The 27,939-nt window shown below is 38.0% G+C and overlaps 3 protein-coding genes across 9 annotated transcripts; 2 read left to right on the forward strand and 1 right to left on the reverse strand.

Moving 5' to 3' along the window:
• Nucleotides 1–40: 40 nt before the first annotated feature.
• On the forward strand, nt 41–4,807 carry LOC116721193 (protein THEM6-like). Its single transcript, XM_032564759.1, has 3 exons — nt 41–2,053; nt 2,584–3,086; nt 3,589–4,807. Exons 2-3 carry the CDS (start codon nt 2,586–2,588, stop codon nt 3,694–3,696), a joined length of 609 nt encoding a protein of 202 aa, XP_032420650.1. The 5' UTR covers nt 41–2,053; nt 2,584–2,585; the 3' UTR covers nt 3,697–4,807.
• Nucleotides 4,808–6,014: 1,207 nt separating this feature from the next.
• Nucleotides 6,015–17,937, forward strand: LOC116721909 (E3 ubiquitin/ISG15 ligase TRIM25-like). The gene is given in 16 exon segments (XM_032565937.1): nt 6,015–6,177; nt 6,179–6,442; nt 6,444–6,704; nt 7,809–7,904; nt 8,086–8,319; nt 8,402–8,555; nt 8,650–8,760; nt 10,184–10,270; nt 11,623–11,795; nt 11,878–12,471; nt 15,160–15,246; nt 15,352–15,585; nt 16,663–16,822; nt 16,888–16,938; nt 17,018–17,077; nt 17,150–17,937. Coding segments are annotated over 16 exon segments (3,168 nt in total). The 5' UTR covers nt 6,015–6,102; the 3' UTR covers nt 17,677–17,937.
• eef1da (eukaryotic translation elongation factor 1 delta a (guanine nucleotide exchange protein)) lies at nt 17,746–27,488 on the reverse strand. 7 transcript variants are annotated; one of them, XM_032564753.1, is made up of 8 exons: nt 27,357–27,488; nt 23,057–23,183; nt 21,023–21,076; nt 20,336–20,417; nt 19,574–19,668; nt 19,187–19,396; nt 18,912–19,106; nt 17,746–17,853 (listed from the first exon to the last, which is right to left on the reverse strand). In XM_032564753.1, the coding sequence occupies exons 2-8, from the start codon at nt 23,174–23,176 to the stop codon at nt 17,815–17,817; spliced, it is 795 nt and encodes a 264-aa protein (XP_032420644.1). In that variant the 5' UTR covers nt 23,177–23,183; nt 27,357–27,488; the 3' UTR covers nt 17,746–17,814. The 7 variants fall into 7 exon arrangements, with proteins under 7 accessions (XP_032420644.1, XP_032420641.1, XP_032420645.1 ...); XM_032564750.1 differs by having other exon boundaries at nt 21,023–21,091; XM_032564754.1 differs by lacking the exon at nt 27,357–27,488 and adding an exon at nt 24,253–24,500.
• Nucleotides 27,489–27,939: the final 451 nt, after the last annotated feature.

The following is a 27,939-nucleotide window of genomic DNA, read 5'->3' on the forward strand; positions in this document are numbered from 1 at the left end:
ATCTGAATGCATTGTTTCTGTTGTACCATCTGAGGGCAGCTGTTAACATCTAGTGCCATTTTTTTTCTACACAGGTGTGTGCCAAGAAAAGAGCAAAACATTTGTTCATTTAATTAAGTCCAATGCTCTTTACTTGTATAAATCCATTACACTGATATATATTCAAGTATTTAGTTCTGTTCATTTTTCAAAGCTAGTTAAAACACAAAATGCAATCTCTCAAGAAATGAAAATATTATAGAAGACTGATTAAATAAGTAGTTTTGTTACGGTCTTATGGGGGAAGATTGCTGCCTTGACAGATGTCTAGAATCCAAAACTGTTCTGTGTTAATAAAATGGATGCTGTATTTGAGCATATTAATGTTAAGTTGAGTGGAAGAACAAAACAGTGATAGAAAATTATGTCCAAGAAATTGGCAGTTGAAGCTTTAAAGGAATTGTAAAGTGATTGTATTTGATAGTTTAGTAAAGTTTCACAACATGTCAACTGCAGCTTCAAGGGATTCAGAAAAGGTTATAAAGGTCATGGGCCACAACTGCAATGCCTCCCGTACAAAGCTACTGTCTAGGCAGAGACAACATCCGAAATATCTTACCTTGATTAATGGGAAAAAAGGACTAGATTGTTGCTCAATAATAAAATGTCCTCTTTTGAGATTAAATCAAATTCTAAATTTCATTTGGGCCCTGGTAAGACTTAACTGGCCAGCCAATTGGACCTAAATACTATGGAGAAATTGGTGGAAGATGAGATACCATAGTCATCAATGGTGAAAGGTGCTGTTAAAGGCAATTAACTTTCTTAACATCTATGTTGAACCACAGGGTGACTGCCTCCATGCAACGCAATATTGATGCAGTAATTCCTGAATCAACATTGCATTGCATGGAGGCAGTCAGTGTCATGAATCCAAACAGTGTTAAAGAGCTTAAATCATTTTAAACTTACAAGATAAACTTCAGGTGGCATGTAATACTTCTGTGATTATTAAGATATTTTCTTCAAAACCCATTAGCTTCAGGTTGTTTGTTTAGTGCGTCTAGCTTTAACGTTATATCTCTCACTAATTTGACTTGGTGTCGTCCTTAAGAGCAGAAGTTTGCTTTTCATTTGTGGCCTCTGAAATATCCACTTAATGACCTAGTTTTACTCATTGAACTGCTGAATTGCAATGTTCAAATCGGGTGCTAACTTCAAGACTATGTTTTCCAATTGAGCTGATGTTTGAGCAGCCATTTTAAAATTTACAAGGTAAATGGTTGTTATATAGTATTTCTTCTGTCAATAGGACTATGAGAACAACTACTCCACGAATTAACAAATTCATGTAGACTAAGTGTTTTTTCTGTCATCTGCTTGTTTTATGTAGGTTAAACATTCATATTCAGAGGGAACATATCTGTATGACTGCTATAAATCGCTGGAAAAGATAAGAAACTCTAGTTAAGACTTTTCACCTTTGTTAATTCAGTCTTGTCTATTACCAGATTAATTGAACATGTAATCTAGCTATAATGTAATTTTTTCCTTTTTTTTACTGTTATCAAATTCCTTTTTATCCTAATGTGTCTTTCTTACTATAAAGAATGTGTTTTTCGGTCTGAACGGCTGGTCAGGATAATTTATTGTAACCTAGTGGAATAAAAATAAAGAAAGCAACGTACATGAAGCAGCAAATACAGTTTATTGGAGCAGATGTTAAATTATTTAAGCCTGCTTTCAAATTCTGGAAAGAAACATTTTCTACTTTATTTGAAATAGTTAACATTTTCTTTCATAGGAGAATTTTGCAATATGTAGATTTTGGATGAGCGTTTTGTACAATTTTTTTTAAAATACTTTTGATTAAAAATATTATTACTGTATTCCATGAGGTAGCAGTTAAAAAACCAAGACGAAAAGCCGTATTTGCATAATAAATCTGTAACCATGTCAACAGTCAGCCAATGAAGGTCCGTGTCGTCACACATCAGGAAGTCATGTCCGTTGAACCTACCGGCTTCTTGAAGTTGCATCCCGTCCTGTGGTAGCGCCTTCTGAGGGACGCACGGTGAGTTTTACTCTTGTAGATATATGCTTCTGATACGTTTTTGGACGGCGCTGGTATTGCGCCATAGTTTAATGCAAAGTGGCGACTTTTGCGTCAGAATTTGCCCCCTCTACCTCCATAGGCCGGCAGCCTCCTACTGCTAACAGCTAGGCTAACAGATTTGACTTCCATAGCAGGTTTATTTGAAGGCAGCTGCGCTAACTTCCCACTCTTGTCAAGGTTGCAGTGCTTGGCTGTGGGTATACAGTATAAGACCTCTTTGCTTTAATTCTGGAAACATAGTAAGCGGCTCTGGAAAGTCCAGTTCACATTATATTGCGTACATTCATATATGTATTCAAGTTGATTAGTATTAGTATTTATTTAGTAAAATGCTAAAATGTATTCTTACATTTCTAATCAAAAATTGTATATTATTGGAAGTATTTTTAAGCCATCCTATACATACAGCTTGTTAAAACACCTTTGTAAATTATTATTTGGTTCATTAGTTTTTATTCGTTGAATCTGTGTTTGGACTCTTGTTCCAGAGATGTTGCTGCTGGTGCTGAGCACCCTCCTCCTCCTCTTCTGCAACCTGGATGTGTGGTACTTCCTGCGGGGGGCCCAGGTTTTTGTAGAAGCATGGTTCCTACCCAGAATAGAAGACATTCTAGCTGAGCAAAGTATTGATGGCATGGTCCTTCCTCATGATTTAGACTACCTGGGCCATATGAACAACTCTAGATATCTGAGGGAGTGTGACTTTGCTCGCTTCCACCACTACATGAGAAATGGGTTGTTCATGGCCTCACGTAAACTTGGGGCCAAAATGGTAGTAGGGGCCTCCACCATTCGGTATAGGCGCTCTTTGGCCTTCAGAGAGGCTTTCCAGATTCGTACCAAAGTGCTAGGCTGGGATGATAAGGCCTTTTACCTAGAGCAGCGCTTCGTGTCTAAGAGAGATGGCTTTGTATCTGCAGTCATGCTTTGCAGGCAGAATGTGGTGGGCAGCAGCCCAGAAAGCATCATGGAATTTACCTACAAGAAGCAGGTGAGTAGTTTTGCACATTGAGTGTAATTGATAATACATAAACACAGTTAGGGAAAATATTTAGATCATATGAACATTTCGGAGCACATTTTGTTTAAGAACAGCAGTTGCAACAGTTTCATTCTTCGATGAATTATTCTTAACCAAAGAATAATTTAAAAACTTCCCATCGAAGGTCATTTTCAAATAATTGTATTTCATAAGCAAAAATGTGAAATCAACTTTTACAAACAACTAAAAACATTCCTCTATACAAGTCAGGAAAATAAACAAGCAACTTGATAAATCAAGCTTACATGGAGTGCACATATACGTATCAAGAAAAATTTAATATAAAAATGTGTTTGCAATTTGAATGTGTAATTTGGTATAACCATTACTTTTTTGGGTGTTTTTAAACTTTTAAGGTTACTGTCAGTTGGTTATTTGGTGCAACTTGAACTCAGGGCTCCAATCTTCATGTGAATTTTAAGAGTGTGTTTAATGCTGTGTTTATTTACAGATTGAGTGTCCACAGTTTCCAGAGGAGCTCAAACACTGGATCAGCTTCATTTCAGCCAGCAGTCAGGCGCTGAGAGCAGAAAGTGGCTTGGAGGATAAAAACAAGTGAAGGCACACAAGATACTTTGGTATCATGAGTGGCGACGCATATCTCAGCATTGCACACACTCAAACATACCGGCACCTTTTAGAGTGTTTTAGTCATCTTCAAATACTCTACATATTCTTATTTGGGGCCAGTCTTACACACTGTTTCTTAATTGTTTGGTTTGTTTGATGTGAAAAACTTTATTTACTGCAGCTAAGTATAAAAAAACTTGAAATGAAGGAAACGTTTACTTTAAAATAAAGTGAATCCAAAACAAAGCTTTATCTTTGTGACTTACCAAGTAGTTGACTGTGAGTTGGGTGTTCTCATCTGAAAACATCACTGAATTTCAGATTAGCATGTAGCGCAAACATTCATATTCTACCGGCATAAATGCATGTTTCAAAACAATCTGAATATTTTTCAAGCCTGTTTCTTATAGTTTAGTAACAGCGTTATAACTTAGAATGAAAACCCAAAGACATGTTTAATGGACTATTTGAATCGGTATATTGAGCATGTTTTGATGAGGTTTAAAACTGTGAGCAGTATTTTTGAAGAGGTTATTACCTGTTAACAATCTGAAAGGGAATACTCTATTTTTAAAAATATAGCTAAACATTTGTCAGCACTTTATTTTACCAGATTGAGAAAAAAAGAGCCCTTATAGAAAAAGATGACCTCTTTATTAGAGCTGCATGTGATTTTTAAGAGAATGTTTTTGATTTGCAGGTATAATAATCAACAGCCTAACAGGAGGTTGCTGGCAACTTTTCAAAACCTGCCACGCACAAGAAAGTATGAGTGTTTTTGTGCTCTTATTGAGAAAATAATTGAAATATGGAAACTTGTCATTTATGCATCAGAATTTTCTTTTTGTAACCAAATTAACGTATTGTCCTTAGTTAGAGATATTACATTTTTTAAATGTATGCCTAATCTTTTATGTATTTATGCTGTCAATGCTCTGTTAAGGAAATCCTGGTTAATACCTTGAAGTTTGAGGATATGGATTGTATGTTTATTTTCCACTTACTGTTCTTTGATTTATGGAAAATGATTTGTCAGATATTATTTATTATGTTTGTTAATTATTTTAATGCATTTTAAAATAAAAATGCACTGAACCTTGTTTTTGGGTCATTTCTTACAAATTAAGTACAGATTTTATTGTGATTTAATGCTCCTACATTTAAGATATGATACTGGTCAAAACTCTGACTGACTGCCCCTTCTGAATAAAAGCATGCCACTTCCATGGATATTTCAACACTGTAGGCACTGCACTTTTGAGGCTGTCTTGATTGAGTTACATGAATTGTGAAAGTTAAGCTGTTCTAGCATGACTGCTTCTACTGTCCTTCTAATCAGCAAATAAAGAAAAGATCCTCGCCATAAAAGGGCTTATCTACTACTTGTAACACATTGACTAGATGTAAACATTCAATGGAAAACTGTTTCAAAGAACAGACCGATTCATTGAGAAGGGCAAAAAGGGAAATGTTTAATAAACTATAGACGTATCAGACATTCATAGGCTTTATATGCCATATTGTGAGAGCTAACTTCAATGCAAGAGTTCTTATTTAAAATGAAATATATTTAGCTTTATTCAAAGTGACAAAGCTAAATAGCTTTATTCAATGTGATCAGTGCAATTAAAACAAAGCCCTTGCAGTGCTATTTACCCACATAGACTAACAAACACATCCAATACACATGATTGTTTTTATATGCAGTAATTCTCTTTTGTGCAATAAGTATACATATACGTTCTATTCTATTTTAAATTTTGGGGTTCTTGTACCAATTCTTGATGTGGCATTGCAAAATTTTCCAATTGTGGTACTAGTAAATGATTATCTTACTAAAAACATTTGAAATTCAAAATAGAAAACAGAATAATCACCATGAAGCAAAGTGCGTTAAAAAATGTGAATAATAAATGAATCAAAAATGATCCAAGACCACAAAATTTATTTCAGGTATTTCAAATTACATTAACTATATGTTCAACATTAGATGTTCACACATAAAAATCTTAAGAAGTTAATATGTAAATAGAGGGTGAAAAATCTTTTTTTGCACTTAGAGCGATTTTCCCCCCTATGAACTCGTCTTTGATAAAGTGAACTAACCCAATTAAAACTATAATAATAATAATTTAACAATACTTTAAATTAGCTTTGTAAAAAGAGTTTGTGTTTTTGCTTTTATTGTTGGTCTGTGTGTGAAGCAAAGACAGCTCTTAGTTAGAAGAATCTGTATTTGTCTCTTTAATTTAAATGTCCTCCAGTATCCGGTGTCGTTGCTAGGCCACGCCTCCATTCTCTTCACTTCCTGTAAACAAAGCGGCTGTAGCAACACTGAACCAGTGTGTTCTTGTTTTTTCTGTTATTTTCTGGCTCCTCTGTAGTGTTTTTAAAAATGGCTCAGGGTGGAGTGGTTCTGGACAAGGACCAGTTTAACTGCTCCATATGCCTGGACGTGCTGAAAAACCCAGGTGACCATCCCCTGCGGACACAGCTACTGCTCGGACTGCATCCAGAACTACTGGGACCAAGACGACTTTCTCGGGGTCTTCGTCTGCCCGCAGTGCCGACAGAGCTTTAGCCCGAGGCCGGTGCTTGCCAGGAACACCATGCTCACCGATGTGGTGGAGAAATTCAAGACAACTACGCTCCTGGCTGCCTCGGTACCGAGGGATAACCGATGTCTGGCCAAAGCTGACGACGTGGAGTGTGACGTCTGCACCGGGAGGAAAATACAAGGCTGTCAAGTCCTGCTTGGTGTGCCTGGCCTCCTACTGCGATGTTCACCTCCAGCCTCACTACGAGTCCGCTGCCTTCAAGAAGCACAAGCTGGTTTCGGCCTCCAAGCGGCTCCAGGAGACGATCTGTCCCCAGCACGACAAGCTGCTGGAAGTGTACTGTCGCACCGACAGGCGCTGCATTTGCTACCTGTGTCTGACAGACGAGCACAAAGGACACGACACGGTGCTGGCCGAGGCAGAAACACAACACATGAAGGTAGCAACACATTGACATCAGCCTGGAATTATCGTCTGTGAGTTTAAGTATTTGTTGTGCAAATACTTAGACTCACAAGTCACCTTGCGTATGGTGACATGTGGATCCATTTTTATTTTTTGTAAGAGCCTTGGTTTTATTTTTCAGTCCTACTCATTTTTATGTAGAGACTGCATTCAGACAGTTTGTATTGTGGACTGGCTCTGATTAGTGATAAGGAGGTAAACATCAATTTCACCCCTCCCTTCCCCAAAATGATTAAATGCAATATAACAAATAGTTTTACTATGTTTTGCATCCAGTAGCCTGTTCTTTAATACACATTGTTTTTAACTTTAATGAAATTAGCTATGGGCTTTGATTACGTGCTTTTTATTAATTATAGTGGGGCCATTTTGTAATCCGTTCTTATTTTTATGCACTTATCCATGATGCTCAGAAAAAATATATACCTGGATCCTGACCCTTCAGGGCCGTCTTTTACACCCTGAAGAATTAGAAAGCAGTTTCTAAAAGTAAATTAGGCAAAAATTGACCTTTTTCCAATTACGTTAAAATTGTAATGTTCATGTCCTTCATTTATGTCGCCAGGGAAGAAATTGTTGAACTTATATCGATATTGTTCAAGAATCTGTCCCTTTGTCAACTGCTTCTCTAAATGCTTTATTTAGTCCGACCCTGGTTTTTTAGAGCTGGTCAAGAACAAAGCTATCCCTCTCAGTGCAGTGCTTCATGCTGCACGCAAACAAAACCAAAATGACTGTGATTTATCTCTACTAATAAACAAAATAAATGACTCTGATTATATTTATTTATGTATTTATTTTTACTGTAAATCAAGGTTTGATATGAAGATGGTGACACAGATTTAGTTCTTGTGGTTTTGTTGTCATGTTTCTGAAGCAGTTCAGTTGATTTCTGGCTAAATATTGCATTTAAATAGTATTATTTATTTTTCTTTTATAGGTTTTACATTATTGCCTATTATTACATTATAGGTTTTACAGATATTCTGTGGAGATTCAGAAAGGCAAACGGGTGATTTTTCCTTGTTTTGTAAACATGACTTATAATTTTAAAATATCCCCTAATTCTTTCTTTCAGATGCAGCTTAGTGACATGAGGCAGAGCTCGCAGTTCAAGATTCAGCAAAGAGAGAAAGAGGCACAAGATCTGAGACAAGCTGTTTTTTCTCTCGCTGTAAGTGCTGACACACAGATTCTTTCTGTTAAATGATTAATGAGAAAACTCAGTACAATACTTAGCCTGTTCTTTATTTACATAACAGCTGCTGAAGTTAAATATTCTCATAGAACAGATGTTTTTTTTAAATTGTGCCTCCCTCGCTGACTGCTGTGCGTTGGTCTGCGTCTCCCTCTAGCGTTCGGCACGGGCTGCTGCTGAAGAGAGCGACGCCATTTTTACGGAGCTCATTCGCCAGATAGAGCTGAAGCGCTTTGAACTGAGAGAGCTCATCAAAGAACAGGAAAAGACGGCCATCGGTGAAGCCGAGCAGCTGCTGGACAAGATCCAGAAGGAAATTGCTGAACTGAAGAAGAACGAGGCCGAACTTGACCTCCTGTCCCACACTGATGACCCCGTCCAGTTCCTCCAGGTGATTCCTTCAGACTTGTTCTGCGGACAGTGACTCAGTAGCACTCAGCCTAACACCGTCTCCTCTCCGTATCTGTGTTTAGAGTTGTCAGTCCCTTCATGCCTCACCTACGCTGTCAGCTTCTCCTTTGCTCAACATGAACCCGGGCCTCTCCTTCAGGCCCAGTGATGACAGCGGTGTCCGACTTCAAGGGACTGCTGCAAGAAGTGTGCCAGGGAGGATTTGTCAGCATCTATGAGAAAGGTAGACACACTTCAAGAGGGGCTTTTAAAGGACATTTGTTCCAACTACTGACTGATCTAATGTTTCTCTTTTCGTTTATTTTTTTAGTGAAAGATGTTACAATCATGATGATTCAGAATCCTGAGTCCTCAGAGTCTCAGTGTGACTCTCCCCTCGCTGGTGAGGCTGGGGCAGCTGCACAGATGGAGTCACCAATAAGTGAGCTTAAGATGTCATTTAACCCAATTAGACATGGCTATGTTACCTTCTGCATTGATTATAGTAAAGATGTACAAAGATTTGAAATGGGTATATCTTTTAAGTCACTAGATTTAAAATTGATAATTGTTTTTTTTAATCACAAGTTCTGTCACCTATTAACAGTTTCTATAAAATCAATAGCCCTTCGGCATTTCATATTATATACTTGATCATTTTGTGATTGCCATTTTTATGTATAATTTTTTAATCAAATTTCTCTGATTTGAAAAAATAATACCAAAGTTCTACATACAACATAATAATCTTTATTTAATTTAGCATCTGCTTGACAACAAAAACACATTTTCTTTTCATAAGCTTATAAATCCAGGCATAATCAATAAAGTAGAATATCATCCCGCCGAAGAATATTTGCCAAATTAAAGAGCTCTTAAAAATGACAACCTATAAGCAAATGTTAAACATACTTGTCTTTAAACCCATATTTCTGTTTTAAAAATATTTTTTATTGGTCTGATGTACTCTAACTTTATATGTCATATTTTCAAATAACTGTAAGTGGAAAATCAATGTAAACAACGGAAGCATTGAAGTAAGTCCTTGAAAATATCAGTCTGAGTGTAATTAATTGATATGTGTTTTACTTAGTGAATTAAGTTACTCACATAAATTAACTTTTCAATAATATTCTAATTTATCGAATGGTCTGTACATTCAGGCACTAATGGGTTTAGTTAATGTTAATAAACAAATATTATTAAAATACAAAATATTAAAGAAACTTTTCTTAAAAAGTAACGGTGGGCAAATTTTTCATTCCAGCCCAATAGAAAAAGTTGTATATTTTTATACATAGCTCTATTTATTTTTTGTTTTGTTTTCAAATAGTATATTTTTTCTTGTTTTTCTTGATGTTGAGAAAATCTACCTTGTTTATTAAAAGGCAAGAAGCAAACTCTGACTAATTGCTGTTAAGTCCTGTGATTTCAGTGGTTTAATTGACCACAGATTTAATTTTGATATTTTTTCCACAGACACCTAAAATAATTTAGATCAGTTCATTTATATGCTTGCTAAATAATGCGAACCCTTCTCTCTTGTTGCGTTTTTCTTATGTGCAGATGGTTTCTGGGACACACTTACTCAGTGACACACTGATGAGATGTGTGAACACATGAAAACGAGTTGTGTGTTGTTGTGTGTGTGTGTTACGTTACACCCGTGTACCTGTTTTTTTGAAATTTGACTGTGTTTTTGTTGTCCTGCTGAATAAAAGATGTTTCCGTCCTAACATTTTCCTTTCAGCCGAAACTCCTTTCTCAGCATGTTTGCTTACCGCACAGCTTGCTGAATCTGCATGAGATTCTGTCAGTTTCAGTTTGGGAGGCTCCACAGTAACTCTGTTTATCTGTCCTCGCAGTTCTGCCTCCCCTTAGTCTGGACCAACCAGCTGTCAGTCCTCTGAACCCGTTCTTTGCCCAGGGACCATTTGCCTTCTCACCGTTTGGTAACTAGAGTCATCACATTAATGAAACATTTATTCCAAATCACTGTTACATGCGCTGAAATTTGTTGTTGCGATGTGATATGGAAAACGTTATTGATACAAAACAATTTAACATTCAGATGCTTTAACCCTTAGGTAATTTAACATTATATTTACAAAAGAAGCTTTATTTCCTCACATCATTTTATCTCCAGAAGTAAACTGATCAGATTTTGTTGTTTCTGCTGCCTCAGCTTGGTGCAACGTTCCATTTCTTGTTTTCTTTTTGCCCAGGTTCCAAAGTCACGACTGGATCTAGACAAAGACACCTGCAGAGACGGCCTCACTCAAGAAGAAGATAAATCCTGCTGGACATCAGACTGAATGTCGTACACGCACTCACATAACCTGAGTTTCATAAGAGTCAACAATGAGACCTTTTTGAATATTTTATCGGTGGACACTAGTTTATTGACTTTAATCAGTTATATTTCAGTATTTATTTACAGACAATACAGTTAACTTGGTGTGAAGCAGCTAAAAGCATGAGCAGCCTACTTCAGTGTATTTCAGTCTTGCTAAAAGGGTCAGCCTGTTGTAGTGATGTGGTTTTATGCTTTTATAAGTATTTTTTTAAAGCAGTGCTTTGTGAACAGGTATTTTCTTTTGTAAACTCATTTGTTACACATTAAAAAAAACATCAGCTTATTTTGAGATTAAAGAATATTTATTCACTGAAGGATTTCATAAACAGTTTCACTTGAAAGCAAAGAGGAAAACCTTTATTTATGTGGGATAAATCTCACCGGCAAATAAATCCTAGTTTTCAAAAGAGACCAGCATTATATACAATCATAAAAGTTACATACAAAACAACAATGCAAGTGTATATTAAGGAACGGACTCAAACTGTGTAAGATGAGAACTAATCACAAAGCTATAGTTAAGAACAGAAGCAGAATCAGATCAGAAAGTTAAAGTCTACTTAGAGATGATTCCAGGCTGATGGTGCAGAGTAAGAGAAGGTTGTCTTCCCTTATTCTGGATGGACTGAGGGGACACAGAGTAATGATAAATTAGTTAATAGAGATGTATAAACAATAGCAAACTGATTAAAATTCAAAGTAATACAGGGAATGTTAAAGTTGCGCATTTAAGTAAAGGTGTGTCTATGAAAAAGGTGCCTTTAGCTGAACTTTAAAAACCCACTGAATTCTATCCGATATTAGAGTCTTGCTACTTAAGTGTGAGCTAAAAGCAAGAAATTTTAAGAAGGACATTTCTGAAACTGTTATTAAAATCTTGAAACTGACCTGTGACTGTTTGGAAGAGACTGTCTGGTGGTTGGTTTACATTTTGTTGATCAAACACAGACATGAGTCAGGGCTTTCCCCTGGAACAAAACAAGCTTCAGGTTACTTTTAAAGGTCATCTACTATGGCCCAGCCTGGTGTGGGTCTACATGGGACTGATCTCTGCTTTCTTTACCTGGGAGGGCCTTCCCCAGGTGTGCCTTGCTGTGATTGGAGGCTTCATGGTGCAGCAGGTGAAACCTGAGATGCTGGTATCTGCACACCTGTGAGCTACGCCCATCACTGTCCCTTCCTCTTTCAGTATAATGTGTGTGAGAGAGTGCAATGGCAGCCGCAACTATCTCTGTAGATCAAGACGAGTTTTGCTGTCCTGTGTGCCTAGAGGTTCTGCGAGATCCCGTGACCATCCCGTGTGGACACAGCTACTGTCTGGACTGCATTGAGGATTACTGGAACACAGCGAAGCAGAAAGACCAGTACAGCTGCCCCCAGTGCAGGCAGGTGTTCAATCCCAAACCCCTGCTGAGCAGGAACACCGTTCTGGCCGAAGTGGTGGAAAAGTTTCTGAAAAGTGAAGTTCAGTCTGCGGCCCAGCACCTGGCGAAACCCGAGGAGGTGAAATGCAGCGTCTGTAAGGGCAGGAAGAACAGAGCTGTGGAATCCTGTCCCCAGTGCCTGGAGTCTTTCTGCCTGGCTCACCTGAAAGGACATGAAGAGCGCTTTCACAGAAAAGGACACAAGCTGATCCCAGCCACAGATAGGCTGAAGGAGAAGCTGTGCCAACAGCACGAAAAGCTGCTGCGTCTGTACTGCCTCAATGACCAGCAGTGTGTGTGCTCGCTGTGTGTTAAGGAGAGACACAAGGGCCACAACACGGTGCCGGTGGTGGAGGAGAGAAGCAATCAGCAGGTGAGTCAGAGTAGTTTGTAATAAAGTTTTGATATGTTTCTGAGATATAATCTCACTAACGGTTCAGTAAGGCCATAACTGTGTTGCAGATATATTTACAACACAGCTCCTGGAAAGAATTTCTCTCAAAGCATACATTTGATTCATAAGAGAAACTCCACTATTTTTCCGTTTTCAACATCTGAGCCTCTTGGTTCAATGTGCTTGATAATCTTTGTAAAGACCACAAAAAACCCAGTGCCGAGTTAATATTTGTATTGGATAACTGGCTGACAAAAATAAAATCGTGTGTACAGCTTTCAACACTTATGAATTTAGACAAGAAAGACAGAAGTCTACTAAAGTATAAAAGGTACAGATCAAAAGTACATGTTTGATTCATAAGGGTTTAATTGAGATACTAAACTCAAAGTGTAATAATTATAACAGGCTTTTCTAAACAAAAACAAGGAAAGGTTTACAATGATTTAAGGAAGTGAATGCGATATTTGTGGGAACAACTTCCTGCAGTAGCTGCTGGCTTTATAACAACTATTCACATTGTTTTAAGCATGCTTACTATTCTGAGCTGGGTGTCAGCTGTAGTTTAGATTTTAACCTCTGCACAAAGGCCTTACACGCAAATTACAAGTTCAACAAAAAACTTGAATTTGTTCAAAACTTAAAATTTTTATTGCAAATCCAAAACTATAACAAAAAGTCTGACAACTTGGGAAACATTTTTAAGTAATATTTACTTGGAGTAAACACTTTTCTTTGTTCTTTTACTTTGAACCGAACAAAGTGAATTTAATAGACTTTAATAGAATTTAATGACACTTTAAAATGCCTCCCCAGTACTTTTTATTCATGCTAGGAGCCAAAACCTCCACCCTGCCTTTAAGTTATAAAATGTATTTTATTTATTTAAACCTGCTATATCCCCATAAAATACATTCATTTCCAAATGTTTTGCATACATTTATTCTCCATTTTAGAATCCACCACAAAAATCTTCTATTAAGACTTTAAAACGAGGTATTCTAGAATTCAAAAAGCTAAAATAGACAGAAGTAGTTGAATGATATGACTAAATTTTAAAATTTGAATGGGGTTTCCAGCTGAAAGTACATGTAAGTAGTTAGCTGTGAAAGAGTGCAACATTTCTTATCAGAATTCTTCAGAAATGATGGGATGTTCCATTCATTTCAATGGGGCCCAAGATGATCACAAAAAGCTGAATATTTCATAAACTGTATAAGATGTCAATACCAAAAGAAACAGTCAAAATGTGCTGAATGAACAGAATATGGTAAATGTTGAATGGTTGAGGTACCACAAAGTATGCAGAAGTATTTAAGCGACAAATTGTGTATGGAAAAAAGTGGAGGAACTAAAAACTGTACATTTCTATCCTGATTAAAATAAAAATGGAGAACCAGTGCTAGTTAGGCCTAAAAATCTACAAGCAGGGTTGATACATTTATATTCTATGCATCTAATGTTTTTTTAACCCTAAAAATTAGTTTGGTCACTAAAAGTCACAATAAATTACAATAAAATAACATTACAAGTAACAGAAATATTTTAGTTTTCTTTTTTTTCCTAGTTTTTTTTTTTTAGATTAGTGAGACTGACAACATTAATCAGTGATAAAACATATTTGAAAGTACATTTGTATTCAGGTTTTTAACATCTAATCTGAGCAAAAGCAATGGAAATCAGTTTGGCTACTTTTAAAATGTATTTTTATAATGTTTTGAGAGACTCCTGTCATCAGGGGTATGGACAATTTTGGCCTTCACAGTAAAATATGTTACTTTGTAAATCACAGACAAGCAATGAGGACAGCATATGTTCAATAAGCAAATTGAGACGACAACCAAATTTAGTTTATAATTTTTGCTTTAGTCTGTGATAAATTCAAGTAACAGCATCATTACAGCTGTAATATGTTTTGGTGGCATCAGGAACAAATCTTTGTTTTAAACAAAAGATCTTTAACGCTAAAAAGTGTTATTCAAATATTGTGAACAATGTTTTTTACCCAGTTACCATGCTGATCCATGTCTAAAATTAACTTTTAAAAGGATTCTGGTGTCTTTCCTGCTCAGGTAAGCTCTGTTAATAATTTAGAGGCAAGTCCTTTAAAAAATAACTACAGCAGCAACAACCAATACTCTGAGACTCCAAATCTTTATAAAGTGGTTTGTAAGAGTTTCCAGGAACATTTTCTGGACTTTGTTTTGGATTGAATTCAAATCAAAGAGAAAATACTTATTAATTTTTTAAATACCTAAACCAGTGTCTGTACCTTCATCTCCACTTTCAGGATCAACTGCAGTAGAACTATTGACTATTCTGCCAATATATCCTTCTGCTTATGGGATGATAAAGCTCAGTAATGCTTGCAGTTCATAAATAAAACATTAGGATGACTATTTTTTTTTAATCTCTGGGAAGTCTGAAATTCAGGAGAATTAACAATGGATGCTAAATGTGTTGTCTGAAAAGCTTAATATAACCATAGCATCATGTGAGGCTTTCAGGATGTAAAATATTTAAACACAGCTGATGGATCAAATCCTTTTCAGTGTAATTCAGTGCTTTGTTGAATCAAAATGTTCCACCCTGAAAGCCAACCTTGGAATAAATTCTTTCACTAAAAATAGGATCATCCCATGTGATGTTTATCTGTTGTATTCTTAGAAAAAACTCAAAGAAACTTCTTTGAAGTCAGTACAGAAACTGAAGGATGCAGAGAAGGAACTGAGATACGCCATAAGATACATGAAGGTGAGATCAACTTTATACACAAGAGGTTGTAATGTTCTTTCTGCACAATGTAACACAAAAAAAGAAATGGCTTTCCTGGTAAATTAAGAACTTTAACCTTTCCAGCATTCCACAGAGGCTGTGGTGGAGGAGAGTGAAAGGATTTTCTCCAAGTTGATTCGATCCATTGAGAAACAAAGCGGAGAGGTGAAGGAGATGATCAAATCCCAGGAGAGACTGGTGGTTGGTCAGGCCGAGGAGATGCTGGAGAAGATCCAGAGGGAGTTGGCTGAGCACCGGAGGACCGAGGCTGAGCTGGAGAGGCTGTCTCGCACGGAGGACCACATCCACTTCCTCCAGGTATGGAAGTGGAACTTATTGTGATTTGATGTGCATAATGGTGATGTTTGGTTTGGGGGATTGGGGTCAATGTTCTGCCCAGGGACACCTCAACATCCAGCAGGGTGGAAGCTCACCTCAAATTTACCACTCCTCTAAAGGCAGAAAGCTACAGCTCCCAACAGAGCTGTATTTCTCTGCCAGATTTTTGCCTTCAGAAACCATAAGTTACAAGTCTTTTTCTCAGTTTTAGAGGCCTAACTGGAGAATGTTAGTACTTTTTAGTTTATGTTTTAGTTTCTGAAAATTCATCATTTTCAAATGGTAAACTATTAAAGTACTTCAAGATTGTCACAAATTTACCCCCAGTAACTTACTCATGCCTGTAAAGGTTTCTTCCACACATACCGGATTGTACTGAATACACTGTTGCCATCTAGTGGTTAAAGTTACACCTATTTTGCTAAAAAGTGTACTAAATGTATATATTTTTTAATCAATTGTTTAATAAAATAAAATTCAAATGAACTTTCTACTGAAGTCAGCATCTGCATGATTAAAAACAAGGGTTAAGCAGCCAATTGTAAGATCTATTGGAGCAGATTCAACCACCGAATATTCCTTCTCTGTAGTTGATAGTTGGAAGAGAAGAATATCAAAAGGGGACAATTTCATCATATGCACAGGGTATTTCTTTCATGTTAGTAGCAGCATATTATACAACTCAATTTCAGACGTGGATAATATTCCTTCTATCCTGAAAAGGGGAATTCAACATGATGTTTGAAAACTAGTTTGTCATCCTCAACAGAAAATCAGCAGGCTTGGTAAATTGATGTCCTGAATTCTTATCCCCAGTTAAGACAACCGGACAGTTCATAAAATAAATGCCAAGCTAAGTAAGAGTTAAGATAAAGAAATATTGTTCAGATTTACTTAAAATTTGGTGCTTAAGGTGGAGCTAAACTACACATTTTAACGCTTGAATAACTTTACCTCCCTGGACATTTTCATTTACAAACTTGATTTACAATACAGTTAAAAAAAATTGCATTTAAAAATCAAATCTGTGATTCAATTATCTTCACACCTCTGCAGAAATGCAAGTCTCTCCATTTCCCTATGAAGACTGTGGAGATGCCCAACACGGATGCCCTGACGTATTTCATGTATAAAACAATGAAAGACGGCCTGGGCGACCTGAAAGGAGGCCTGGAGGAAACACTTCAAAGGGAATTCAGCAGAGTTTCTGATAAAGGTATGTCTATTTTAAATATTTATTAGCTTGAAGAATTTTGGAATAAACTTTGTTTCCATTTCTAGTATACTCGCTGAAGGAGAGCATCAATCCAAACATCAGTGAAAAGACCAAAGGTGTGGCTCTTCATGAGCGCATGGAGATATTTTCAGATGGTTTTGTTGAAAGGGCCGCTAAGCATTTCTCTCTCAACAGCTAGAGACGCCGACATTCCTTACACCACGGAACCGAGGAAAAGAACCGATTTTCTCCAATGTGAGCACAAATGTCTGATTTAATTTAATTATGTCTTCTATAGCCGATATTAGATTGTGTTCTCTTCTCCAGATTACAACGACTTGACGTTGGACATGAACACAGCCAACTCCTACCTGAGCGTCTCCGACAGCCGGAGGTCAGTGACAACCCGCTCAGAGCCGCAGCCCTACCCCGACCACCCGGACCGCTTCACCAGCTGGGCCCAGGTGTTGTGCAGAGCAGGGATAGCGGGCCGATGTTACTGGGAGGTGGAGTGGGCTGGGAGTGGGGGGGTCTCAGTTGGCATCTGCTACAAGAACATGAACAGGATTGGAGGAGGGAGCGACTGCAAACTGGGCCATAACTCTAAATCCTGGAGCTTAGACTGCATCAACACCACCTGCTCGTTCCAGCACAACAAGGAAAGCGTTGCCATCGTGACTCCCTGTGGGAGCCGAATAGGAGTGTATCTGGATTTCAGGGCTGGGACGCTAACGTTCTACAATGTTTCTGATTCAATGATTCTGCTCCACAAGGAGAAGACAACATTCACCCAGCCAGTGTACCCGGTGTTTTGGGTCGGCTTGGGCTCTACACTGAAGGTGTGCTCTCTTTAAACTAGAATCCTGCTTTAGTAGCACTTTAGAAGTTGTCTCGTAAATAATTATATAGAAATAAAAGACAGATTTATGCTCTAGGTTCAGCTTTATTAACCCCACAAGCTGTAAGCAGCATCAACACTTTGGTATTGAAGGTTAGATCTTGTTGAAGGCAGCGACATCTACACTCTGGACCTGCAGAGAAACACAGTTACATAGGTTACAAATGTATTGATATGTACATTTTATTTAAGAGAAATAAAGATGAACTTAAAAGCAGGGAACGCGTTCTGCTTTTTTCCAAGTAATAATAAGAAAATGTGATTTCACTGAGCTACGATATCTGTTTTCTGCCACAAATTGTTTACATTAGGGGTGGTTGTGTGTCACAGCCCTGAGAAAACATCCCCATATAAGATATGCTTCTTTGGGCACATCAGTCAAGTGATTTATATCACTAAACTGCACACAGTAACTAGCATTTGATCATTTTCAAATTTAATACTTAATTGGGGAAAAAAAAATAGTAAAAATATTTTTTTATATAAACAACTGACTTTATCACAAATTATAAAAAAAGATCCACCCTATTTTGGGGCAGAGTTTGAATTCATCTGAGCAGAGAACCTTCTTCCCCTACATGGTTTGAAAATGTGACAGAGAATTTATTATTCTAATCGTTTTCTTGTCGCCTTTTCAGTAGAGAAAAAAACATCAGATTTGCAGAGGGCCTGGCTAAAAGCTGTCAGATTCCCTCAGAAGCTGCAGAGACAGTGGCTGATCTTTGAATGTTTCGCAAAAAAGTTTCATAATCTGTTTCTGTTTAATGTTTTCTAACAAACTTCTGAGGTCTTTACTGAAAAATCTGATTCATACGGAAATTTATATTACACACAGCTGGACTATTGGGAGATAAGGCAAGTCCTAAAAGCAGCTTCATAGGATTTTATTTAGTTTCTTCTATTTAGAGGAAAGTTTATACTATACTTTAGGTGGCAAAATGCAAATGCTTAAGATATGCATCACAAACATTTCAAAACACTAGTGCAGTTCCTGCCCTTCCCAGTTATGCTCTGCTTTGTTTAGATATATAATATGGAATCCCATTAAAATTCACTGAAGTTTGTGCTTTTAAAAGGCCTTTCATACATATAACAAAGCATTAAATCAGATTACTGCAGTACACAGCTCCATTTTCGGGCAGTAGGCAAGATTAAAACATGCGAAGAAGCCACAAACAAGGATTAACTTACATAATCCTCAAAGTTGGTGATCTCCTCCTCCAGGATGTCTGTGCCGACCTTGTCATCCTCGACCACACAGTTGATCTGCAGTTTCTTGATGCCATAGCCGACTGGGACCAGCTTCGAAGCTCCCCACAGGAGCCCGTCCATCTGCACGGAGCGCACACACTCCTCCAGCTTTCCCATGTCGGTCTCATCGTCCCACTGGGTGAAGATCAAGAGCAAACGTCATCAGAACCCTCAGCAGTGTGTATTCAGTGTCCAGAGTGCAGACGTTTGCTTACAGGCTTGACGTCCAGCAGGATGGAGGACTTGGCGATGACGGTGGGTTTCTTTGCTTTCTTGGCGGCGTAGGCTTCCAGTCTCTCCTGCTTGAGGCGTTCTGCCTCCTCGTCTTCCTCATCGCTGCCAAACAAGTCTATGTCATCGTCATCATCATCGCCGCCATTCGTCACTTTTACCTGTTTGACTGGAGCTGCTTGTACTGGAGCAGCCTGCGCATTTTAAAAAGTAGGAGATAGGGGGAAAAAACCTCAGAAACTACTTCCTCTTATTATAAATGCCAAACATAAAAAGATAATGGTATGTTGGGTCAGAAATTTGAATTACGATATCAAGTATGTTGTTAAACAACAACAAAAGGGCAGGAGACAGTGGAGTGTTTGATTTACCTTAGCACAGGGGCCAGCTGTTGTCACAGGAGACTTCTCCAGGACAACCACCCTGGACTCCAGCTTCTGCAGAGCTGCCCTCATGTCCTCGATCACTGACATTCAAACAAGACCACATCAACTGATGTATTTCTTTTCACATGACAAACTCTTAAAGCTTATACTTTAAATACGATTAAGCGTGATCAACCCTAAGTGATGACTAGCTGGACAGAAACACAAAAGTCTATCCTTTTATGAGCAACGAGCACACCACACCTATGAGGCCGAGTCAAGCGTCTGTGATGAGTTTAAAAACGAGGTGAAGGCCAAAGAGTCTCTTTGGTAAAATAGTTATGGCCGGCCAGATTTGGCCCATGGGCCTTGAGCTTCACGTATGTGCATTAGGGGCTCTGGTGTTTTAATTTTTACGTCACAATGAAATTTTGCGGTCTTTCATTTTATGAGTAAAATGTTTAATCTTAGGTGTTTACTTGTAAATAAAACCTTGTTTTTTCCCCCAAATACTACTCAAACATCAATATGCAGACATTTCTTTGAAATAAAGCATCCAATAAGCCAGTCTAATTTTTTCTTCCCAGCTGTTATGGGTTTCAGCAGATTCTTTGTTAAATTAAATTGGCAGACAGCTGCCTTAGGTTTATTGACAGCTGCAAGAGGAGTTAAATTGAGCCAAACCTACAATCATTCGTCATCATTTTGTTGCACAGATTATAGCCTAAAAGTAGCCAAAAAGCTTTGATATGGGAAAACGACAAAAACCTTTGTGCAGAGTCTGGTTCTCCAGCTCCAGGCTCTTCATGCGTGTAACCAGCTCCTGGTCTCCTGCTCCATGAGAGGAAGACTGTGGGGACAAAAAAGGAAAAACAAAAATTAGCACCAAAACTTGCACAGAAAAATGAACAGAGACCTTAAATCTGAAGAGAGGCATGCAAAGGGTTTGTCACTACTGGTTGATGACACAAACATGCTTCTGGGTTTCACACAAGATCCATGTAGAGGAGGAAATGGTCTAATAATTCCCACATGCAGATAGTAATGCCTCCCGCTTCAGAAAATTTGCCTAAAATGCTAGCAGGCGATCTTTTGTTTCAGAGCAAATAACAGACTCAACATTCATTACATTTGAGAAATGAACAGGAAATTTGTCAGATTCTTGCTCTAATGTCCTCAAAGAGTTTTTCGAATCATAATCAATTGAGGAATCTTTCAAAAAGCCATTATGACTATTGGATATTTGATCCATGATTGCTTGCCAGATGAAAAAAAAGCCACAGTGAGATGCAGTCTGCATGAATATTCATATCATGCATCACCTTCCCAAGCAATGGTTTTAAAACACACATACTGACAGGAGGAGGCAGAAAAAACAAGAATCCACAACCATCCAGCAGCTGTAGGGTCAACTCAGTGTTTCAGTCATGCAGCATTCCTGCAGGACAAACTTACATTTCTGTGCCTCGGTTTCTGCTGGCGACCTTTGGCATGCTGCGCCGTTTTTCCCTGCCCATCCACCCCCAGCAATACAGAAAAGTTAAAAAGGCAGGAAAAACTCAGGAGTAGCTAGACAGATGCTGTACGGTTTACATGTGAGGTTCTCAAAGTTCATGTTCAATGGTCCAAGTCTGATTTTTAAGCGAGGGTAAAGGTTCAGAACCACTGGGAATAAGAAATTCCCCTTTCACAAATATCCTTATAACTTACATTCCTGGAGTTAAATTAGGTGAAAAAATTAATTTCACCTAATTGTTTTTACATGATAACTATTAAAAGACAAATATAGCAATTGTGTTTCACCTATCACTAATAATCACATTCAGAATGCTTTTTGTTGACCAGTATTTTAACCCTCCTATTGTCCATCTGTATGTCCTCTGCTCCGAGACTGGATTACGTAGGTTTTATTAGGACCCTATAATGTTCTAACACTCAATCAATTCATTTGTTTCTAAAGGGCGATCAAACCCAAAATATAGTGCCTCAAGAAGTTGGTAAACTTGGATCTCACTTTGCTGAGGATATTCGCAAAGGGAGATGTTTGCTGAGGTGCAAGGCTGACATTACTTGCACTCTGTTTTGATATGCCTTGTTGATAATTATTTAGTAATGTTTAGTTTTTGTTCTAATGAAACAAATGTGGATAATGTGCTGGAATGGTGGGCTGTACTGGACTCGGGTCTCTCTCGCATGGCTGTCTGAGCATGCCATCAAATTGTGGACTTTGGAAATCACTGCAGCTACATAGACATAATATTTTGAACAAATTTTATTACTGAAAGATGATATTTTGAAACTTTGCAAAGTATTTCTAAATTACATTAAAGATGACAATATGGGCTTGTTGCTAGCATTTACAAATTTATTTACATTTTATGTGCATTAGTGTTGTTTAGAACAATTGTAACTACACTTCAATTTTATACAGTTGACTTTTAAAAGGATACAATCTCTTTCAAGCTTATTTTAAATTGGGATACTGAAAGGTTTTCTTCAATAGAAACCAAGTTGTTTAAGTTCCAACAACATTTGGTTTGTATTCTCAAGATTTAGTCAGGTGAGTAGAGTAGCCAAAGATACCCATAGACTACTTTATTTTTATTTGGGTAGATGTAAAAAAAATAAAAATAAATAAATAAATAAATACTCTAGTAAGTTTCAGCATAACATCTGATTTAATCTGGACAAAAAAGCAATATAAAAAAATACACTTGTGTTAATGCTGGTAACACATTTCTAAATCTACTTCTGTTCACCATAAAACTTTGCAACTAATACTTGGGTAATTTCTATTAGAACAGTGCAAACCTCCTCCAGTGGTAAATACTTTTCAAAGAACATTCACTTGACCTCCACATAATAGCAGGCTCAGCGGATTGAAAACACGACCTCACTGCAACACAGACTGTGTTTGGTGCAGTCTTGGTTAAGACTGCTTGTTCTTTATTCAGCGAAATAACTAGAGGTAGGTAGAGTAATCAGTATATTTTCTCATTTTTTCTAGCGCTTTTGCATTTCCTGAGGGGAAAGTCAACTACAGTTGCTGATGTAAAAACATTTTAGTAAACTGACTGCTGATTAAAGATTTCTCACTGCAGATCTTTTAAAAACCTAAGATCAAAATCCCTAAAGGTACCACCGCATGGATTTTAATGAAACAAACTCCCACCCCACTGTTAACAGGCCTGTGCAGGAAGCCAGGACGGTCTGACAAGCAGAGGCAGCTGCCAAAACCACCTGACCCTTCTCACTTTGACGAGCCGCTTCTAAATCGAGAGCCCCAACTAACATGCAGGCAGGCAGCTGCTGCAGGCTGCCGACTGCTGTGACAGACGGTGATGTAAGTGTTGCCACCGGCAGGGATATGAGTAAGGAAATCTATGCAGCCTGTGACTGATTTATAAACAACTCGTTTCCGGCAGATTGAGAACACATGAAACCCCCTTCCTAGGGGGAGTGGGCTTTTAGCGCTAAAGAGGTTGCTACCTGTTGCTGCTGCTGGGTAGTGGGGCCGTTTGCTCCCTCATAGAAGCGCTTCTCCGCTTCATCGTAGCGGTGTTTGTCGAACCAGATGTTCTCTGCGGCCAGGCACTGCAGTCCACTCATGTTGGTACTGTGACGGAGTTAAAGAAAGAATGATGAAAACACTTTATAGGCTTATTTGCTTACAGTCAAGGAAAAGGGGTTAGTCGCTGTTGCAACAAGGACAGAAAGGGTCATCATGGGTTACAACACCATGCAGTTAAAGATGGACTCCGCGATGGTATGTGAGGAAGGCGTTCAAAGCTTGAGACAAAATAAAATAAAAAGAAATAATCAAAGAAGTGAATGAAGCTAACGAGGTCCATCTCCCATTTGTTTGCTGATGGGTTACAACAGCAGGCAGTGACACATTCCTCAAATAAACAGAGCTGCATCGTCTGCAAAAACTGGATTAGCAAACAAAAGGCTGTCTGCCAGTAAAAAAACATCACACACTTTTTTGTCAAACATATCAAAAGGAAACACCATTCAGCCAGCCATGTTAGCTGTGGCTCTGGATCAGTTCGCTCCTTTGCCAGTTTGTACCGACATATGCTGTTTCACCTCCTGCTACTTAGTTTAATAGCTGTAAATCAGAGCTCCATGATAGATTGAATCAAGTCATCGCTACCTCCCTATTGACTGCAATATTCAGTAAAATGTTCACATTTTACCAGTTTGATATACACAGACATATCCACCCTATTTGAGCAATATTGCAGAGATTATAATATCTGATAAAAATTAAAGAAAAACTAAATGACTTCCTGAGGGTAGAAATTATTTACTGGCATCATAGCCACATTTCCTTTCAGCAGACTAAGTGTTTAAAGTCAAAGATTACTTTAAATCTTCAGTTATAACGTGTACAAATGTTCTCCAGTGGCAATAAATTAAAATCAGTACGAAATGTCCCACAGTACAGTTCAATTTCAAATCCAAGATTAAGTGACCAAAAATTGCAAAACAGAGGAGCGAAATGACCAGCAACTTTAGCTATACATCATCAATGACATCCACTGATAAAATAAAAAATAATCTGTTTTAATATAAGTTGGCATACCTGAAAATAAAAAGGTACAATGCAGACAGACAACAGTTTCCAGAATTACAACACACAAATCATGTTGCGCTCATTCTCCGTGCGAGAGGTGCCATACTTGTCCCATCGTGGCCTGCCTTCGGTCTCGGAGATGCCCCTTTTCCTCGGGTTCGGACCCCTGCTGCCCTTGCCCCTCTGCTCGGTCTCAGAGGAAGTGCGATTGCGACCTTTACCCAGCTTGACGGTGAGGGGTACCGGAGGCCTCCACAGTCGTGACGCCCTGACCCTCACCCCGCTGTTGGTCGTTGTTGCGTCTGGAGTGGAAGGTCAAAGTTCCTTTAGTGCTTGGGCTCCGAGGAGACGACGACAGGGGCCCGTTTCCATTGGAGGCAAGTCGTCGCTGGTAGTCGCCCTCAGCTTGCTCATAGGCTGTGCGGTTGTACCATACCGCCTCAGCCTGTAATGCCCTGGAGAATGGGGCTTCGACCATAGGAGCCACTCGCCTCCACAGAGGAGCCCAGATGTTCCTCTTCGGCCCCTGAGCTCTCAGATTGAGACAAATTTGAGCGACGTCTCAACCTCCCAAACTGGACGTTGTCTCCGATGATGATTCCTCGCTCCACGGTGGGAACATTTCCCTGCCTGAAGCCCCCAACGGGGGCAGCGCTTTGAGGTACGCCACGTTGTTGACGGTTTTGATCCATTCTTCTGTAAAGGCCGTCTCTTCTATACTGACTTGTATATCAAAGGGCAATAAAAATTAAGAACCAACAGATGGAAGCTCAATACAGTGCCATGAAAAACAAACTAACCGATTATGCTTGTCTGTCGCAAAAGTCTTTCAGAACTAAACTAATTTTCATGAGGCAAAGATAACCTGTATAATACAAAAATGTGAAGTTTTTAAATGATTGTATCAATAAAAAAAAAAAAGGCTGACAACCCTATGGACCAACGGATGTTCTGGTCCGCCATGGCAGCTTTGTCTTATGTGCATTTCTGATTCCAATCAGTTTTTCCTGTCACATTGCTCTCAGATTAGCTACACATCACATTCAGATCTGAAGGTCTCGTTTTTCCTTGGGGGAGACCATACACACTGTAATGTTAGGCCAAGACATTAAAACATGTTAAATTTCCCCGATTTATGATTGGAGCGGTCATGACGTCCTTCTGCAAGGACCATGTCACTTAACACACCACATACAGCAGGGAAAATCTCTTAAGAGCCATCTGGTAATCAGAGGGCATCGCTAAAGATTTTCAGAAGGGAAAATTAAGACAACAATGGGCATAAAAATCTTGCCAAAATTTTAAACCAAAGGCCCATTTCACATTTGCCAAGTAAATGTCTTGATGAACCTCAAGACTTTTGGAAAATATTTGGTGGACAATAAGACACTCTGAAAGCCAAACTTTAAACAGGTCAATTTGTGACCCGTCGCACGTGGTGATGACGTAGAAGACTCGTTATTGAAAATGCCTGATGGCAGTTGTTGCAGCCAAAGCACACACAACCAGTTATATCTAGAAGGAAGTTCCTTTTTACAAGGGGCCAAATTGGTTCTTTTTCATCTTAATGAAATCATTTGCTTTTTGTATTTACTAAGGTTATCTTTGAGACATTTAAATCTGATAATCTGCAGAATTTCAGGTTGAAAAGGAGGCAGAAAACCAAAAAAAAAAACTCTCACAGCACTGTATTTGTATGCAGTTAGCTTTTTAGCTTTTAAGAGTAAAGCCCGTTAGACTCATAAGGAAAAGCTTGTAAAGAAGCAGAAATGGGGGTTAAATGGGGTTGAGATTAATCAGAGATAATGACATTATTTTCCAAAAGCAAATAATAAAAAAGGGCAGCAAAGCTTAAGTTGCTCAGACACTTTGGAACAGCTCCCATCACTTCTGGTGTCTCTCAAGTTTTCATCTTGTTCTCTTAATTATATTCAATCACCTCTGTGGTTGGTGTAATAGAAAAAAACCCCCACAAATCTCTGAGACCATCTCTCTGGTCTTCATGACCTCTTTCAACTTTATTTTACTAAGATATATAAATAATTGTTGTGACATTCAATAATACTGTAAAGTAATCAAACTGGACTTAATCATCAATAATTTGCCTCTTATTGTATTCATTTTAGAAGTGATTAATCACCAATATGTAGGCTGCAGCTAATAATACATCAGCTGAATTTATTGATGACAAAAAGAATAACCACAAATAAACCATCATTACCCTTATCTCACATTCATTATAAATGCAAAAGAGGACTGTTTAATATTTCAGGCCAATAACTACTTTTTTCCCCCTAATGAATCTTTTATCCTGTGATTTCTGACATATATATTTTTAAGTTTCAACATAAATTAAAGAACAGAATTACACCAAAACGTTAACATTAAAAACATTATATCATCTTATTTCTCAAAATGAAAATATGATCCTGGTAGTACTATTTGATTGGTCTTTTAATGCCTTTTTCAGATTAAATTGATTTTGATATCAAACATAGTTAGTGACAGAACCATTGCATTTTACGGAGGCTCCCTCACCATAAAGATCTTATACTGGGACCCTGGAATAACCACTAAGGAGTCAAAATTTATTTGAAGATTCCTTAAGCAGAATGTTAAACACAAAACAACATAAATGGTGGAGAAAAAAAAAACTGTCAGCTTCGTTAGATGTTTTAATAGCTAAGCTTTGTCCAAGCTTACGAGCAGCACACGAATTTAAAGCAGTGCATATAGACACTAACTATACTAGACTGAACTAGTTTTAAGTTTGCATAAGTTGCAGTATTTAAAGTTTACAACCGGGTTGTCAGCATACCGGCTAAAAATAAGCAATTTTAAACCCAAAAACTTACCTCAGGAATCTGGAAAGATGCTAGTAATTGAACATGAGAATAACATGGTTATCATAAACAGAACAAGTTTAAAGCGGCTTTCCATAATATTATGGAATATAAGGAAAAAACGTGACCAAGTATAATACCAGAAACATGCAGACACCACAAATATAACTAAAAATTAATATTGTATTTCCCCTGTAGCTTCTATATCTGGTTTGATTGTAGGCAGCACAAGTTTTGACAGCGTCACCAACTTGTGTTTGACCACGTGGCGCTAACAAACTTCAAAATCAGGACAGTTCGGTGGTTTAACAAACAACACCCATTCAGACATTAACGGAGGACTGAAACTTCACGTCGCCTCACTTACTTCTGGTTTTATTCGACGTTTTATGGCTTGGGGACTCCTCAACTGCGTGCCGCCACAGCTGTAATCCGACTGTAAAAGAGGACTGGCATTAACGGGAAGCCTGTATTCCTCCGCGGCAGAGGGGTGGACAGTTTGGTCTTTCTACCATTTTATCGATGATTTTTAAAACGTTGACTTAAATATCTATGTAATATGTTATTGAAAAATAAAATTAAAACGGTTTCTAAGAACAATGATCATATACAAGATTTAAAAACATATCACATTATTGGTATGATCCACTTTGTGGAAACCTACGATTCCCATGATGCTTCACGATGAAGTACGGAGGTAATGGTACAGATTGAATAGGTACAGATTTTGGTAAACTTGATAATAATTTGTAACTTATCTAAATAGTAAAAAAAATAAAGCAGCGTATGTACTGAATTTGGACAAGTGGAACTCTATTTAAGGATTTACGAGGAACGGAGCGTTACCTGTTTTTGCATTTATCCACTTTTCAACGGCCTGAAATATATCCATCCATATTCAGAGGCAAATAGAGGTAATACTGCGAGTATGTCTACATACTGTTGTCTAT

This window comes from Xiphophorus hellerii, chromosome 6, assembly GCF_003331165.1.
Source record: "Xiphophorus hellerii strain 12219 chromosome 6, Xiphophorus_hellerii-4.1, whole genome shotgun sequence".
NCBI lineage: Eukaryota > Metazoa > Chordata > Actinopteri > Cyprinodontiformes > Poeciliidae > Xiphophorus > Xiphophorus hellerii.